General features: G+C 45.8%; 1 protein-coding gene across 1 annotated transcript in view; it reads left to right on the plus strand.

Annotated features, from left to right (window-relative positions):
* The window catches only part of LOC119174208 (uncharacterized), a 43,280-nt gene that overhangs the window by 12,566 nt on the left and 13,449 nt on the right, over positions 1–17,265 (plus strand). Inside the window, exon 3 of the mRNA XM_075896002.1 lies at positions 2,891–2,989. Coding sequence (XP_075752117.1) covers positions 2,891–2,989 — 99 coding nt within the window. The remainder of the gene's footprint in view (positions 1–2,890; positions 2,990–17,265) is intronic.

Here is a 17,265-nt window from a genome sequence, read left to right on the forward strand (position 1 = left end):
AGGTCGTTTGTATGGACATCCGACCCGCGCAACCCAAAAGTACAGTGGCAAAACTGCAGCCAGCATATCTGTCGTGCTGTGTAGTCGCAGTGATCTATTTTTTTTTTTGTGGCTGCGTCTGTTTTTGTGCATGCGTCTGCGTGCAAAGCTCTCGCGAGCGCCACCACGTGTTGATGTAGTCGGCAGCAGTATAGTGACTTGTGCGATTAAAATACTAAATCATTTGATATCGATGCTTAGACCTATGCTAAAAACAACTCCAGGAATCGGTCTGTGCAAACTACAAATAAAAAGTAGGTGCTTCAGTAGTGTAGGAGGCCCCCTTTAACAAGCTGTAGATGGGCATTCTTTGTTCCTCCAACAGTCCCTAGAACTGGTGCGGATGCTGCCTAACTAATTGGCTGTGGTTTTGCATTCCAGAACCACAAAACAATCATGAGAGACGCCATGGTGGAAGGCTCCAGAAATTTCAACCATCTGGTGTTCTCTAAAGTGCACTGACATTGCACATTACACGGACCTCTGTCATTTTGCTTCCATTGAAATGCGACCGCTGCGACTGGGATCGAACCCATTACCTTCAGGTAAGCCGCCGTCATCACTGCACCGTGGCACACTGGTACAGATGATGCCGGCTGGACTAGGGACAAAGTGACAAGGATCTAATGCCAAGTCATGGCATTTTCTCGTCATTTGTCCTGCCGGTGCCGTTCGCATTACTTCTAGGGACTGTTGGGGGATTAAAGCTTGCTGAAAGGCACGTGGGATAGGGGACATAGTTGGCATGCCTGCTTTCGGTGAATTAGAAAGGTGAATTTTTCTTGATTATGATCTGGCCACTAGATGCACCAGCCTGTGAAATATGCTAAATTAATTATTTCTCATTTTTCACTGCCTCAGAACGATGTATCGACGAATTTTATTGTGAAAACTTTCAAACGGGCTGAAAGTCTTGGTGGCAGAGGATCGCTTTGTAGGGTACGTTCAGGATCGCTTTGTAGGGTACGGGCACCAATTTTCAAAGCCTTGTTTACTCTGCTCTACAAATCTTCTTTCTACAGAGACTGCTTTGATCAAGTGTGAAGCTAAGTGAATGCCAATATTTTATTATCTTGATCTTAAAATCAGGTTTTGCATGGCACACCTGTCGACATCGACAGTAGCATATCTTCAGGCTTCATTATCAATTCTAGTGACTTCTAGACCAGTGTGGTTAGATGTGATGATGTCAGATATTGAAAAAAATGTTATGGCCTCTTGCGCCTCATCAACAAAGCCACAGAGCACACTGGAAACGTCACTATCTTGCACCAGTTGTGATGTCACATTGTACCATTTTGTGATGTCGGGGTACAGTACGAATCAAAACTGTCGTTTAAAAACATGTGATGATTTTTCAGTGCGTAGAAGTACATGTTCTAGACTTTCAAGAACTTGGCCTTTCAATTGATGAAAAAAAAAAGTGCACTGGAAAATTTTTTTGCCAATAAACCTTGAAGAGCAGCGTCTATTTCAGTTTGTACTATAGTTGAACCCTGCTACAACAAAACTGAGGGGGCACGGAAAAAATTTTGTTGTAGTGAAATCGTAAAAATATAGCCGATCTGAACCAGGAAAACAAAGAAACGTTTATTCTCAAAATTTAAAAAGTGTCCGCTGCTTTTTATTCTATGCCAGCAGCGTCACAACACAATTCTCACCCATGCACATTGAGTTCATGGTGAAAAGCACGCTGAAACAGTGACTATAACCGCTTTCGTGAACGAACCAAACAGTTGCGTTAACACGTTAACACCAGCAGCTGTCCGCCATCAAAACGCCGAGATGGCAGCAGGGTATCGTGAAGCGGTGACTTTTGCCTTATTTTATGCCATTCTTATCATCCATCACTCGGGGCTAGCTGATTTTGTTGATAATGCAAACAGCTGCTCTGATTAGTTACCACACTCGCCAAGTGCGAACAAAACAATAAGCATTGGAATCGAGAAAAGGCATCGTTTCGCAGATGCACCCAGCAGCTGCATGAAGGAAACCATGAACTAGGCTTCAGCTTTGGATCGTCTGCGGCTGTACAGTAAACCCAATTTTTAACATTTTGATGCATTTTCAGAAACTGAAAATACGTTGACGAAGTCTAAAATACGTGTTGGCAGCACCAGAAACCACCGCTGTTCAGCAAGCGTGGGCGTCATCATTTCTCAATAGCGATGGCAATGAGGCTGCCCTTCTTTTGGCAAAGCAGGGCAGCCTCATTGCTATTGCTATCGAGCAATGGTGGCACTTATGTTTGCTTAACAGTCATGGAGGAAGGATGTTAACAGCGGTGGTATAGTGTACTAGCATATTCTAGTACACTATAGCGGTGGTTTTTGGTGGTGTCTACGCATGTTTTAGACTTCTTCGCCTAATGCAGGTTCTGAAAATGCCTCAAAATGTTAAATATTGGGTTTATGGTATAGCAATAAATATCTGAGCCTGGAATTGCATTGTGAAATTTCGTTGAAGTGGGATGGCGGAAGAAAAAATGTTCGTTGTGGCGACAATATTTATGCATTGACTCCTATGAACTGCTGACGGGGAACCGTGAATTTTTCGTTGTAGCGGGATTTCTGTTAATGTAGCGTTCATTGTAGCGGGGTTCAACTGTAACAGGGCTGAACTCGGTATCCTGTTGAATGATGCAAATCGTTACCGCGGGATCTTGAATTCTGACAAATTATCGCGGAATCACGCACTGAAAATGGCGATTTGGGAAAATTTGAGGGCCTTGGTGGCTGCTCGAATACGCAGTACTTATCGAACGTACTTGTGGAGTAGCTCCTTGAGTACGTTTTGTATCTATGCTGATGACTTGTAAACTGATGTCGCTTGTGCCCGACTTCTTCTGCAGTGAACGTAAACGCCTGCTGGCTGCACTGAAGGCACATGGAAGCAGTGACATCAACAAGCTGTCCGAGGCTGTTCGCACGCGAAGTGTTGCTGCTGTCAGGTGAGCTGGCCGTCCTTCTCCAAGAAGACAGTGTTTAGAACTTTAGAGAGCAGAGTTGGTTGGTATTTAAATTATGTTCAAAGAAGGGGCATGGAAACACAGACTACAGAAAGAAGTCACGGCACCACTGATTCCCTCTAATATCTGAAGAGGTGCACGGTGGCAGAAAAGAAAGAAGGCACGAAAACATATCTGCACATGCCCAGGGAAGAAACGAAACCTGACAAATTCTGCACATGGGGGTCCACTATAACTGTTTAGGTATTTTGATTCTTTCTTTGTGTAGATCAATCGACGATTGGGTCACTCATACGCTAGTACCACTATCACCGAAATGCCGTGCCTCTACTGTTAGATGTGTTTTGTCATTCCTTTGCCTTCACAAAACTGAACATTAATCGAATTTCAGTGTGCATTTACTCTCTGGATATCGATAAAATATATTAAATAGGAAGTATTTTTTTTACCATAAAGCTAGTTGTTCTTCAGGTTTATTGGGCCTAAAACTTCATATGCCCCTCACTCCCACAGAAGCTTGTGTAAGCTCAGTTATCCAGGAATACTGCATTATGCTACAAAAGCAAAATGCCTGTAGTAACCTGGGAAAACGGTCAAAAGTTGATATTGTTATAGAAATTTTCAAGTGTTTGATGTCATTGCTCATCTCTTAAAAAAGCGTCAGGAGAAATTGATCATACGAAACGGGCAGTTCTGGGTTTCTTCGGTCTTTCATGATATGTTTGTTTGGGAAACGGAGTAAAAAATGCAACTTGACAAAATGTGTTCTTGGGCTAGTTGGTTCCTAAAAAGGCGGCTGCAATTGTTTTCGTGGAACAATGTGAAGATATTGTGATGTGTGGGTTGTTATGTACCTCTACTACGTGTGGGCCCATGTTGCTTTATTCCTGCGTTGATGTTCTTGTCTAATGAAAAGTTTGTGCTTTGTTATGCGGTTACTTGAAGAGCAGAAAATTTATCTCAAGACAAAAACGCACTACGGCCACAGCTTGAAAGGATGAGTTATGGAAAGCTTAGGTTGGCAACACTAAACGTGCTAGCTGACTTTGCGAGAAATCTTCCTATTTTAGAGTAAAGTAGTGGATTTATATCTGGTTTTAACTTAAGCACTACTGGCTGACGTGTACGAAAGGGGTGCTATATAGGAGGTCTTTAGGTTCATGTTTGGCACACAACTGTGAAAAAGCTTCTTAGTAACACGTTCTTACCTTAAGATAGCTTTCGCTTAATGTGCTCAGAATGGTTCCCTTACTGGGCATAACTGTCTTACACGCTCAGTTGGGCTTGTGATAGTACAACAGTGCAGAAGAAATAGTAATCTGAGCATGTTGTGGCTTGTGAGAGCAATGGCTCGTATTCCTATGTTGAGACAAACTTATATTGATAGGTGCACACTGGGCATTCATGACTGCTACGGCTAGTACTTTGAAACCTTGTCACGAAAACTCTTTGCAATGAAGTTTACATACAAATGAATGAAGCAAGTTTCAATTAAATTTAAGTTCATATCTCTATGTTTTACTCACGAAAAAGAAGCGTAGCGAATCTCAAGAACGTATTCCATCCAAAGTGGATCCAAAGCCTGTACTTCTCATAATTCCCATGTGGGTACAAGTGCCACTGAGGAGCCTGTGTAGATACTAGCACCAGATTCCCCTCTAGGTATTATTGTATGAAACTCTATGCGTGAAATCCATTCACTCTCTCCCAGTATGATAGCAGTGCACGCTAGTGTCGCTGCTGTGTAATTTTAGCACACTATAGAGCACAGCGATGGCACGCGGAACCATTTTTCAGCAAGAAGCACATTTGACCCAAACACCAAACCTGTACTGGCAAGTTGCTGAATTGTGAAATAGTGTTGACACTGGCAGTTCAGAAGAGGGGAGGATTAGGCTCTATGTCAAGAGAAAACTAGTCGAACTCTGCTACAACGAACGCCACTTAAATGAAATTTTCACTACAGTGAAAAATTCACAATTCCCCGTCAGCTGTCCATAGGAGTCAATGCATAAATATTGCCCCACAACGAACACTTTTTCTGCGATCGTCCCGCTTGAACGAAATTTTACTATGCAATTCCAGGCTCAGATACTTACTGCTATGTAGTAAACCCAATATTTAACATTTAGATACGTTTTCAGAGCCTGAAAATGCGTCAACAAAGTCTAAAACACGCTTTGGCACCACCAGAAACCGCAGCTATACCACCGCTGTTCAGCAAGCATGGGCGCTGCCATTGCTCAATAGCGATAACAATGACACTGCCCTGCTTTTATTTTGCCACTGGCTTGTTTTTGAGCCGCAGATGATCCGAAGCTGAGGCTCAGTCGCTCAGTTCATGGTTTTCTTTTTGCAGCTGCTGGGTGCAACCGCGACACTATGCCTTTTCCGATGCTTATCATTATGTTCGCGCTGGCCAGTGTGGTAACTAATCGGAGCGGCTGTTCGTCCTCATTAACAACAGTCAGCTAGCCACGAGTAATGGATGATAAGAATGGCACAGAATAATCCAAAGGTCGCCGCTCCACAATACCCAGCCTCCATCTCGGCGTTGTTGGATACTTTTGACGGCGGACAGCTGCTGGTGTTAACGCGTTAATGCAACTGTTTGGTTCATTCACGAAAGCAGTTTTAGGCGTTGTTTCAGCGTGCTTTCCACCATGGCCTCGCTATGCATGGGTTAGAATCACGTCGTGATGCTACTGGGAAAGAATAGGAAGCAGCGGACATTTTTTTAATTTTGAGAATAAACGTTTCTTTGTTTTGCTAGCTCAGCTCAGATATTTTTTCGATTTCACTAAAACAAAATTTTCGCTTCAACGAAATTTTTTCCACGCCCCGTGAGTTTCGTTGTAGCGGGGCTTATCTGTAAATGTATTGAATAGGCAGTCAAGCTGAGGAAGGCATGGGGGACGTTATATATGTCGTTTTTAAATATGGTGTTGTAAGTATGTATAGTTTTAACTGTAATGTAGTAGCCGTAATTATTGCGCTTGAGGTGAAAGGAACATGACTTGGTTTTCGAATTCTATTAAACTTTGTGTTGAACAAGTAATGATGTTAGTGTTATTGATGTGGTCATTTTTCTTGTGGTTGTTGCGGTAGAAGCTTTTGATAATGTGAGAGAACAGTTTGCCTTGCTCCATCCACCTGAGCACACTAAAAGTGCAGACGAGGCAATGAACTAACTGGAGCATCTGGTTCCTTTGGCTCAGCCGTGGTGCACTACAACAAAAAGTAGGTACCACTCACTGATAGGAAATGATTGCGCGGGTGCTGTTTGTGTGCTGGAGGCTCTAGTAATCATAGAGCACTGATCCCACTCCTGCGTTAGTGCGCCAAATCATATTAACTGCGCCAAAGTCGGATTTGGAAGCCTCTATCGCCGGCAATATTCATGCTGGTGCATCAAAACATGTGCAACCTTTTCTCTGGCCACCAGTCACAATCTCATACCTATAGTTATTCCACTAAATAAACAGTGGTTGCGTGTGCGTCCTAAATAATCCATGATGCTTTGTTTGGTGCCGATGCAACTTTTGTTGTGGGAATCTGCTTAACGACAAAACGCGCTCTCCGCAAGGGCTCGTGACGTCTAGTACAATTGGTAGCGTGAAACTGTGGCGGCGATTCACTGGCGGACGCCGTCCGTTCCAAGAATGCTGCTGATAGCTCATTTAAGAGTTGCACGGCACGTAATTGAAGAGATATTCACTAATAACTTCACGCGCGCTGCCAGAATATCTGTCACATCTATTTCTGGACATCGTGATTTAATTTTCTGTGCAAATCACGTAAACGATAGGAATGCATTGACACTTTTCCTGTAATATTGTTACGAGTGACTGTGTTTATTTAAAGATGAGGTGAAATGGCGTTGTGAAAGAACAGCATACTTCTGAGACAGGCCTAGAACGCTTCACCCAACCACACAGTCCAAGCGCCGCTCCACTACTCTTCTTCTTCCGCGCCCCGTAGGCTCGCGCATCTTTGTTTCATTTCCCCCGGCGGCAGACGAAGCTTGCCGAGCGAGTTAAATAGGCCTATGATGGTACTGTTTGAGGCAGGCTACGTGAACAATTTGCGTAGTGCGCGAATGCCGGTTATTGGCTGTGACTCGGGCGACAACATAATTCACGTCACTGAGACGTGTGACTATCACGAATGGGCCGGAATAGTTTGCTAGAAACTTCCGGTACAATCCTTTTTTACGAACAGGAGTCCACAGCCACACGTAGTCACCAGGAGAAAACTCTACGGGGATATGCTTGGCATCGTAGCGACTCTTGCTGTGTTCTTGCGAAGACAATTTTCAAAGGCGCGCTAGTTGACGTGCTTCTTCAGCGCGACACAACGTCTGAGCGATGGACAGATCTTCCTGATGCGAGAAAGGTAATAGAGTGTCCAGAAAACTCTGTGGATTTCGTGCGTAAAGCAGAAAGAAGGGCGAATGTCCAGTCACTTCATGCTTGGCGGTGTTACACGCGTAATTAACAAACGGTAAGACGGCGTCCCAGTTCCTATGGTCAGCATCAACGTACATCGATAGCTTATTCGTGAGAGTTCGATTTGTTCTCTCAGTGAGATCGTTAGTTTGCGAATGGTAAGGGGTGGAGTGGCGATACGAGGAGCCACAGAGGCGCAAAATTTTTTCAACCACATCGGCTATAAATTGTCGTCCACGGTCACTGATGACAACCCGTGGAGCACTGTGACGCAGTATGACCCGTTGTAACAGAAAAGAAGAAACAGCGGCTGCTGTGGCCGATGTCAGTGCGTCCGTTTCCGTATAACGCGTTAAATAATCCACGCACACTATAACATATCGGTGGCCCGATGGGGTCTTAGGAAGGGGTCCAAGCAAGTCGATGCCGACTTTTTCAAAAGGGAATGTCGGTGGAGGGATGGGCTGCAAATAACCTATCGGGGCAGTGGTGGATCGCTTGTGGCGCTGACATATAGCGCAGTTGGCGACGTACTGTTTTGTGGTCTTCCACATTTTCGGCCAGAAGAACCTCTCACATAGTCGATGTAGTGTACGTGTGAAACCGAGATGACCGGATGTTATGTCATCGTGCACAGAACGAAGGACGACCTGGCGCAGGCTTTCCGGCACCACTAGAAGCAACGGGAGTCCATCGGCTGAATAGTTTCTTTTATGCAGCAAGCCATTTGAAATCTTAGAGTGCTTGTCGACGGAGTTATGTACAGCTTCGAGCAAGGGTTTCAGAGTAGGGTCCCGCTGCTGCTCACGTTTGAAGCTGCTGGTATCTGGGAAGTCGGACGAGACAGAAACTAAATAGTCATCAATGTCATCGTCGTCAGCATTAGTGTGTACTGAAGGAAGGCGGGATAAGCAGTCGGCATCTGTGTGACATCGTCCGCTCTTATAGGTAACAGAAAAGCTGTACTCTTGGAGGCGCAATGCCCAACGAGCCAGCCGGCCAGACGGGTCACGAAGTCCCACAAGCCAGCATAGTGAGTGGTGATCGGTCACTATTGTGAACTCGCGGCCATGTAGATACAATCGGAACTTCTGAATGGCGAAGACGACTGCTAAGCACTCGAGCTCGGTGACGGTGTAGTTCTTCTCTGCTCGGGTCAGTGTCCGACTGGCATATGCTACGGCGTGCTGACGGCTGTTGCAGAGTTGGACCAGCACAGCACCAACACCTAGCCCACTAGCATCACTATGAAGTTCAGTCAAAGCATCTGGATCAAAATGCTTTAGGATGGGTCTTGAAGTCAATAAAAATTTCAGCTGTTGAAATGCAGCCTCACATTTATCATCCCACAAGTACGGTGTGTCTTTATGAAGAAGGGACGTCAGTGGGGAGGCCAGTTGTGCGAAGTTCTTAATCAATCGGCGGAAATATGAGCACAGACCCAGAAAACTTCGCAGGTCCTTCACTGTTCGTGGTGGTTCAAAGTTGCGAACCACTGCGGTCTTCTGTGGGTATGGTCGCACGCCTTCTTTATCCACGAGAAAGCCTAATACGAGGGCTTGACGTTCTCCAAAATGACACTTTTTTGAGTTTAAAACAAGGCCAGCTTCGCGTAAACATTCAAACACAAGCGACAAGCGGTGGTTATGCTCTTGAAAAGTCTTGCCGTAGATAATCACATCATCTAAATAGCACATGCAAATTTCCCATTTTAGTCCACGGAGTACTGTATCCGTAAATCTCTCGAATGTCGCTGGAACATTGCACAAACCAAAGGGCATAACGTTAAACTCAAAGAGACCGTCTGGTGTTACAAAGGCCGTCTTCTCTTTATCTGAGGGATGCATCGGAATTTGCCAATACCCAGAACGCAAGTGAACAGAAGAAAAATAGGAGGCAGAATGCAGGCAGTCCACGGCGTCATCTATACGCGGCAAAGGGCAAAGGGTAGACGTCTTTCTTTGGGATGGCATTTAGGCGACGATAGTCTACGCAGAATCTCCATGAATTATCCTTTTTCCTGACTAGAATGACAGGAGCTGCCCATGGACTACACGATTTTTGTATGACGCCCTTCTTTAGCATGTCTTCAACTTGCTCAGCGATGGCTTTCCTTTCGGAAGGCGATATACGATAGGGCTTCTGGCGTATTGGTGGTGCTTGGCCTGTATAGATGCGGTGTTGCGTACGTGAAGACGGTGGCATAACGGTAGACGTCTCGTCTTGGGCAAAGTCAAAGACTGAGGCGTAGCGTGCAGTCACCTCCTGCAGCAGCGACCGTTCAGTTGATGGAAGCGACTTGTTGATCATACGGTCAATGCTGGCAGAATAGTCGGGGTACGAATTGGCGTAGGGTTTCTTGACATCCACCGACAGTTGTAGCGACCGTATGGTAAGAGTACTTTGCTCTTGAAAGCTTGCCAATTTAAGTCCTGCAGGCAGATATATGGGCTGCGCGGAAACGTTCACAGTCCACAAATCGGCACAACCATCGACAGTGAGCACAAGGCAACGAGGCACAACAACGTTTTTCTTAAGTGCATTACTGAAGTTCGGCTCGGCTAAACCGTAGTACGCACAAGAACGCGAAGAGTTTACACGCACAAACATTGCGGTATGCGGGGCCAAGCAGACGTCTTCAGACACGGAAAACACTTCCAAGCAGTCATCAACGGTATCTTTCGTCAATGGAGACAGCAACACGGGACGAAAAATAATCCCACCACTACAACAATCTAGAGTTGCACCACATTCCCGCAAAAAATCTATACCTAGAATGACGTCGTGGGCTGCTCGTGCAAGCACCGTTAGTTCAGCTCGAAACGTTTGATTTCCTACAGAAAGTAAAACAGAACAAACTCCAACCGGGCTCAACGTTTCTCCCCCTACACCGCGGAACGTAGCACTCCTATTCCAAGCAAACATTACTTTCATCATAAGGCGATTTTTAAAGGACATGCTCATTATGGAAACGGCAGCACCGCTATCAACTAGTGCATCAGTACTCACATTGTCTACAAAAACACTCACTTTGTTCTCAACCATTACAACACAAGGGGGTCTTGGGGAAAATGATTTTGCGGCCTCGCCCCCATTGGCCGCACCAGTTAGTTTCCCAGTGGTGGTGGCGTCCCCGAGCGGCGACGCGGAGACGGGGATCGTTGTTGGCGTGTGGGTGGTGGGGTAACGCTGCGGTCGGAGCAAGGCGAGTCAGCATGTGCTGCGTGTTGCCGTTGGAAAGAGCCCCGAAATGGTCGAGACTCTCCAGCAGGTACATAGGGCGTGTACACGTTGAATCGTGGAGCTCGCTGCTGGCGACGGTAGCAGTACCTAGCGATGTGTCCAGGTAGCTCGCAGTTGTAGCAAGCACGGGTGTCACGTCTAGTCGTCCCCGGCGATGTAGACCTCGTCGATTGATAAAAGCCGGGCGATGGTGGCCGAGTAGTAAATCGCTGTGATGCAGCTTGCCTGCGTTCCTGGTTTTTGAGTGGTCTTTCACTCCTTCGGTCGAACCAATCGGTGCAATTTGGGCGAGGCTCGAAGTAGCTCTGTCGCATCCAAGGTACCAGTGTTTCACGGGGCCGTTGGTCGAATGCACACTGATGGCAGACACCAGCAGTGTCCACAGCTTGCAGTTGAGCAAGTTCTTCCTTAACCACTCGTCTTATAAAAGATGAGATGTCGTCCTGCGATGGAAGGTTGACACTTGCAATCGTGGGCACATTCTCAAGACGTCCAAATTTCGGTAGGACTCTCCTCTTCTTTAGCGCTTCAAACGCTCGGCAGTGTCTCCTTAGGTCGGAAGGTGTGTGTAAGTCTTCCTTAGTGATAAGAAAATTGTAGACGTCTTCCGCGATTCCCTTGAGAAAATGACCTACCTTATCTTCGTCACACATGGTCGCACTCACGATTCCGCAAAGCTTCAAGACGGCCTCGATGTAGGCGGTGCATGTTTCGCCAGGTAACTGAGCTCTGCGTGAAAGCGTTTGCTCCGCCTGCTTGACCTTAGCTGTTGAATCGCCAAAACACCTCTTCAGCTCATCCACGAAAATGTCCCATGTTGTCAATGCACTCTCATGGTTGTCGTACCAAAGAGATGCGGTGCCGACGAGAAAAAACACCACATTCTCGAGCTGCTTAGCAGTGCTCCAGCAGTTGCTGCGGCTCACTCTTTGGTAGTGCTTGAGCCAGTCGTCAACATCGTCATCCGGCTGCCCCGAAAAGGTCCTCGGCTGACGTTCCGGCATGCCGCAGCGATCTTGTCCTGGCGGGTGAGCGTGTTGCTCATCAGCAACGAGGTTGTTATGGCCTGCTCCCACGTCCTCCATGTCTGGTAGCTGTGGTGGCAAGCCTGCCAAGCGTCTGCTCCGTCGCACAATCGGTAGAGCTGGGTCGTCCAGATCTATGTACCCGGCACCTTCCACCAAACTGTTACGAGTGACTGTGTTTATTTAAAGATGAGGTGAAATGGCGTTGTGAAAGAACAGCGTACTTCTGAGACAGGCCTAGAACGCTTCACCCAACCATACAGTCCAAGCGCCGCTCCACTACTCTTCTTCTTCTTCCGCGCCCCGTAGGCTCGTGCATCTTCGTTTCAATATATTTTACTCCTGTATATTCATTCAGAAAAGATTTTGCGTAATGCCTTCCTGCAGCACATCCACATTTGTAATCGCTGTTGCGGTAAAAGCCCCCAAGAGACCTTGCTTTTTAAAACTCGATATTGCTAGGGCCCGAATACAATATTGCCACGTGCTGTTTTTTGAACATTATCCCATAAATGAAACTGTTAGTCCTCGTCGGAACAGCCGGAATTCGGTTTTAATACGTGCAGCTTTCAGTAGTGCGGCTTCCTGGTGGCTTTGGTGTCGGAAGGCACGCTGTGATGTGGCTACGCCTTGTATACGTATGCCCCTTGGTTTCCAAGGTCAGTAGCGTACAGTAAAAAATAAAAGAAGAATTGAACGTCATGACGTCGCATTCATTTCTTTATTTTTTTTAAGGGGTGGGAGTGGGGAAGGCTGCACCAGAAGGGCGCAGTTGCTGACTCATGCTATATCTTGAGGCATAATGAGACTGCTCGTAAACTTTCTGTGTTATTAACCTCTACTTCACGTTTCGGATAATTGACAGCACGAAAACCACTTCGGCAACTGAAGTGATTATTGTCCCTTTAGCAAGCATTCTTTTGACTTTGCGATATTGGGACCAAAAGATACCCTTCATTACTATCACATAAGCTCTTAGCAATAAATTTGATACCAACAAAATGTATTTTTATACCACAGTTGAACCACGAAAATTTGTACACAAAGGGAAAAGGGCCCGAACATTTGTTCAAATTAAGAGAAGTTCAAATTAATGAAAGATAAATGGATGGAGGGCTCACTATGCAGTAGCACATGTGCATTGAGCTAACACACGGGGGGGAAGTTTCAGAAGACTTACATTTATTCACAAATCACAGGACATCGGTCGTTAATTGAAGTAATCTGTGATGCGCGTCTGCACACATTTGCCTCGCAGCTAGTCAATCGATTTCGCACGCAGTCTGAAAAGCGTTTCTACTTCGGCTTCATCATTCTCCTGGCTAGAGAAGTTGGCGCGGCAATGCCCAGCGCGAACACTCACTTGAAACTACGGCAACGACTGCGTGTACAATGCTACCCTCTGCGCCGCAGCCGGAGCGTGGCCAGCACATGACGAGAAAGGAGGAGTGTCTCCACGCAGAGAGAAGCATTTCAGCATTTGAGAGAGAACCAACACTCCGGAGCAGTGCAGAACACTACCATTTCATCTTCTTGTTTTTTTTTTTTTTCTTTTTTTTGCTCTCGTGCACAGCAAGGCGGGGACGGGAAAGGGGGAAGCGTGGCATCGGCATTAAGGCCAAGTCCCATAACCGTGAAAATGCTCGCGACAGCGATGAGCGACAGGACATAGATTGCTTTCACGCGAACAATCGCTTGTGCAGGCAAACCTCATTTATGCGACGGCAAGCGAACTCCACTGTTGCTGGCATGTGGTTGTCTACTTGTGCCAAAAATTTCGTGCAGTTGGCAATATGCAATGTAAAAATAGAATGTGTTGTTGTATAATAGAATGAAAGGGATTTATTATTACCTTGCAACACTTTTTTATATAAACTGAGTACTTCGCATCTGTTTTTACACAGGAAGATTGTTCCAATGTGCCATTTGTTCCAGATCACCCTTTCGCTTTAATGGCCCCAATCATTGTCACTGCCGAAGGTATAGCCCAACTCATCACGAATCTTAAGGTTTCTACTTCATCAGGTATTGATAACATTAACTCTAAAATACTGAAGAACACCACAGATATTTCCAGCCGCTTCCTCTGTCTCCTATTTAACCAGTCGCTATCATCAGGCGAACTGCCCAAGGATTGGAAGATTGGTAAGGTGATTCCCGTATTTAAGTCCGGTGACAGGCACTCGCCCCGTCATTATCGACCCATTTCACTTACATGCATCTCTTGCACACTACTGGAACATATCGTGGCTTCTCATATTTACGATCACCTTGAATCGCACAACTTCTCCCATCAGCATGGCTTTAGAAAAGGCTACTCATGTGACACCCAGTTATTCGAATTCACGACTGACCTTCACTTTAATATGAACGCTAACGAACAAACTGATTGCCTCTTTCTTGATTTCGCCAAGGCATTCGATACTGTCCCTCATTGTCGTTTAATGTCTAAATTGGCTGCACTCCGCATTGATTCATTAATCCTGTCTTGGCTACGAAGCTTCCTCTCTTCACGTCAGCAACTTATGGTGATCAACGACATTTCATCTAGCCTTTGCGACGTCACATCCAGTGTTCCCCAAGGCAGTGTAATAGGTCCATTACTTTTTCTAATATACATTAATGATTTGCCCGATAACTTTTCATCCACAGTTAGGTTGTTCACTGACGATTGTGCCATATACCGCAACATTAAATGTTTTAATGATCATTCCGCTCTCCAAAATGACCTTGACCTAACCTTCCGGTGGTGCGAAACTTGGCAGATGTCCCTAAACGCCTCTAAATGCAAGTTAATCTCGTTCACTCGAAAGCATAACAATTCAGCATTTCACTATAAGATTAATAACGCCGTTGTGTCAGCTACACCATCTTACAAATATTTAGGCGTTCACCTTACATCGGATCTATCCTGGACTACGCATATAGCAGCTGTCTCATCGAAAGCATTTCAATCTCTCGGATATCTCCGCAGAAACTTGCGCAACGCTCCTTCTAACGTACGCGCATTATCATATATTACTTATGTTCGCCCACAGCTAGAGTATGCATCATCCACATGGTCACCATATCAAGATTACTTGGTACGTATGTTGGAAGCCGTCCAGAATAGGGCAGCGAGATTCATCTCCGGAAACTACGACTATCATTCAAGTATTACCCTAATAAAACAAGACCTTGCATTTCAGTCACTAGAAATTGGCCGCAACATTGCTCTTTTATGTCTGTTTCATAGGTACATTTATAGTAACGAAATTCACTGTTTGCCACTTTATTCTCCTGCGCACACTTCCCAGCGCATTCACAATGCCCGTAGTTTTATGCGCATTCATGGTCACATGCAGGCATTTAACTTATCATCACTACCTTGAGCCATTGCATATTGGAACGGCCTTCCGGATTATGTTGTATCCATTTGTAACCGCGAAATTTTTCGTGACAACCTGATTTCGTTGCACTCCAGCATTGTATAACGCTGTTGCACCTTGATTTTTATAATCTTTTATATATGTATATATTCTTTCATCTGCTTTTCTCCTTTATTGTTATTTCGTTTGTATACTGACGCCCCCCTTACTCAATGCTCTTCAGTGGGCCTGTAAGGTATTTTGAATAAATAAATAAATAAATAAATAAACGTGCATAAACATTACGTTATTTTTTCATTGTGCACGCTTGACTCGGGTGGATAGGAGCATTTGGGGAGGTGGTGGTTTCGCGGCACATAGAGAGAACCAGCTGTACGTCAGTCACGTACATCCTCTACCAGCGCTTTTAGCACAGCACTTTCGGGCGATGATGGTTTACAAATCTGGAGGACCAAGCGATTGCGTGAAAACTACTATGCGACATGTCACGCAAACACCCTGTTTCGTCGCACATAGCATTGGTCGTCGCTGATGCATTCATTTTCGCTTCCATGGGGTTTGGCCTTTAAAAAGAGAGCCAACACTCCAAGACAGCTTTCTTTTTTTTTCTCCCTTCATATGTGTTGGTGAAAGGAGAAGGGTCTCTACGTGGCAGGGGTGAAAAAGGGAGAAGCGTGGCACAGGCGCGTTGCAGATCGGCATTTGAGAGAAAGCAAACATTCTGCTGCAGTCTTTTCTTTCTTTTTCTTCTTTTTCTCCTTCGTGCGCAGCGTTGAGGTGTCGGAGGTGCCACCGCGAGATCGGGCGTGGTGCTGAGAGCATTTTTGGAGCGCGGTATGTTCTAATTAGCAATCGCACATGCTTGTGCGTTCCAATTACAGAGCATTTTTGCCTATAGGAATACACATAGCTTTGACGGAACCACAGCGCGAGTTCGGATTAACCGGAAGTTCGAATTAAGCGCGTTCAAATTAATGAGATTTGACTGTAATAAGGCTTGACGTCATCCGCAAGGTGCACTAACGGCAAGGTTGCCATTTCGGAGGCCCGCGCACTCGCCAAACGCGCAGAAATCTTTCTGCTTGTGCGGGGTTCAATATTCGTACAGCGACTTTGATGACTCTGGAACACCTCTTGCACGCCGACGCACGTACAGATAGACAAAGACTTGTCTAGAGCGTCCAGCCGGCTGCTCCAGCTGTCGTACTTTTTTTTTTTTTCAGAAATTTGTAAAGAGAGATGCCATAATGATACCAAACATGGTCATACTGCGTGTGAAGCCCTTGTGCTATATTGTAAGCATCAACGGAAGCTTGTAGCACTTGTGAGGTAGAAGCCGTGGTCAACAACACTGCCGACAGGCACGCGTTCCGCTGCTCTAGATAAGTGTGATTTTATGAAAGGTGAACGGCACGTACGAATGGACCTCCAAAATAGTGTGACTATAGTGTGGCCGCCTTGCGATCAAAGCTCGGTGCACACCCCTATATGGCCGCTCCAGAAAGCGAAGCACTTTCGCCCGTCACTTCGCGTTGAAAGTACAAGGTAAAAGGGTATGACAGCTGTCTTTAATGCCTGTCGATATAGCGAGCACGCCAGCGATCACGCCCTTAAAGTCAAAGTTCATATAACAAGCCCCCCCCTCCCCCCCCCCCCCCCCTTGCGGTCCTAATTCCTTCCTGCTCCTTGAAAACAGGCAGTGCGTTCCTCTGCTTTAGTAACAATTGATGGCAGGCCTGACACGCTGAGTGATGTTATCGCATCTGTTCTCCGTGCAATGGAGCTACGTCTGCTCTTTTATCGCTGCTTTATCCGCATTCGTCAACCCCGCTCGTGCGCTCTTCCCCCCGTGCGAAACGCTATTCGCTGGAGGATGTTATTAATTCGGATGGTACTGAAAACATAACGGTGACTGAAAGTGGCGTAGCCACTGCCATCACCCCCCGCCCTCTCGTAATTTTTTTCACCATGGCACATATTGCGCAAAATGACCATTTGCCTACCTGGCCCTCTCCCCATCAATTGAAGGTGCTCCCCTCCCCCTAAAAAATAAAAAAATATTTCTTCCTAAGCCCCTGGCGATGACGAAATCCAGTCGAGAATGTCAACAACAACAAAATGGCTCTAGTCTTTAAGTTGTCTTAGGCGATTGCATAAGGTGCCCTTTATAATTA

The sequence above is a fragment of the Rhipicephalus microplus genome, chromosome 5, assembly GCF_043290135.1.
Source record: "Rhipicephalus microplus isolate Deutch F79 chromosome 5, USDA_Rmic, whole genome shotgun sequence".
Lineage (NCBI taxonomy): Eukaryota > Metazoa > Arthropoda > Arachnida > Ixodida > Ixodidae > Rhipicephalus > Rhipicephalus microplus.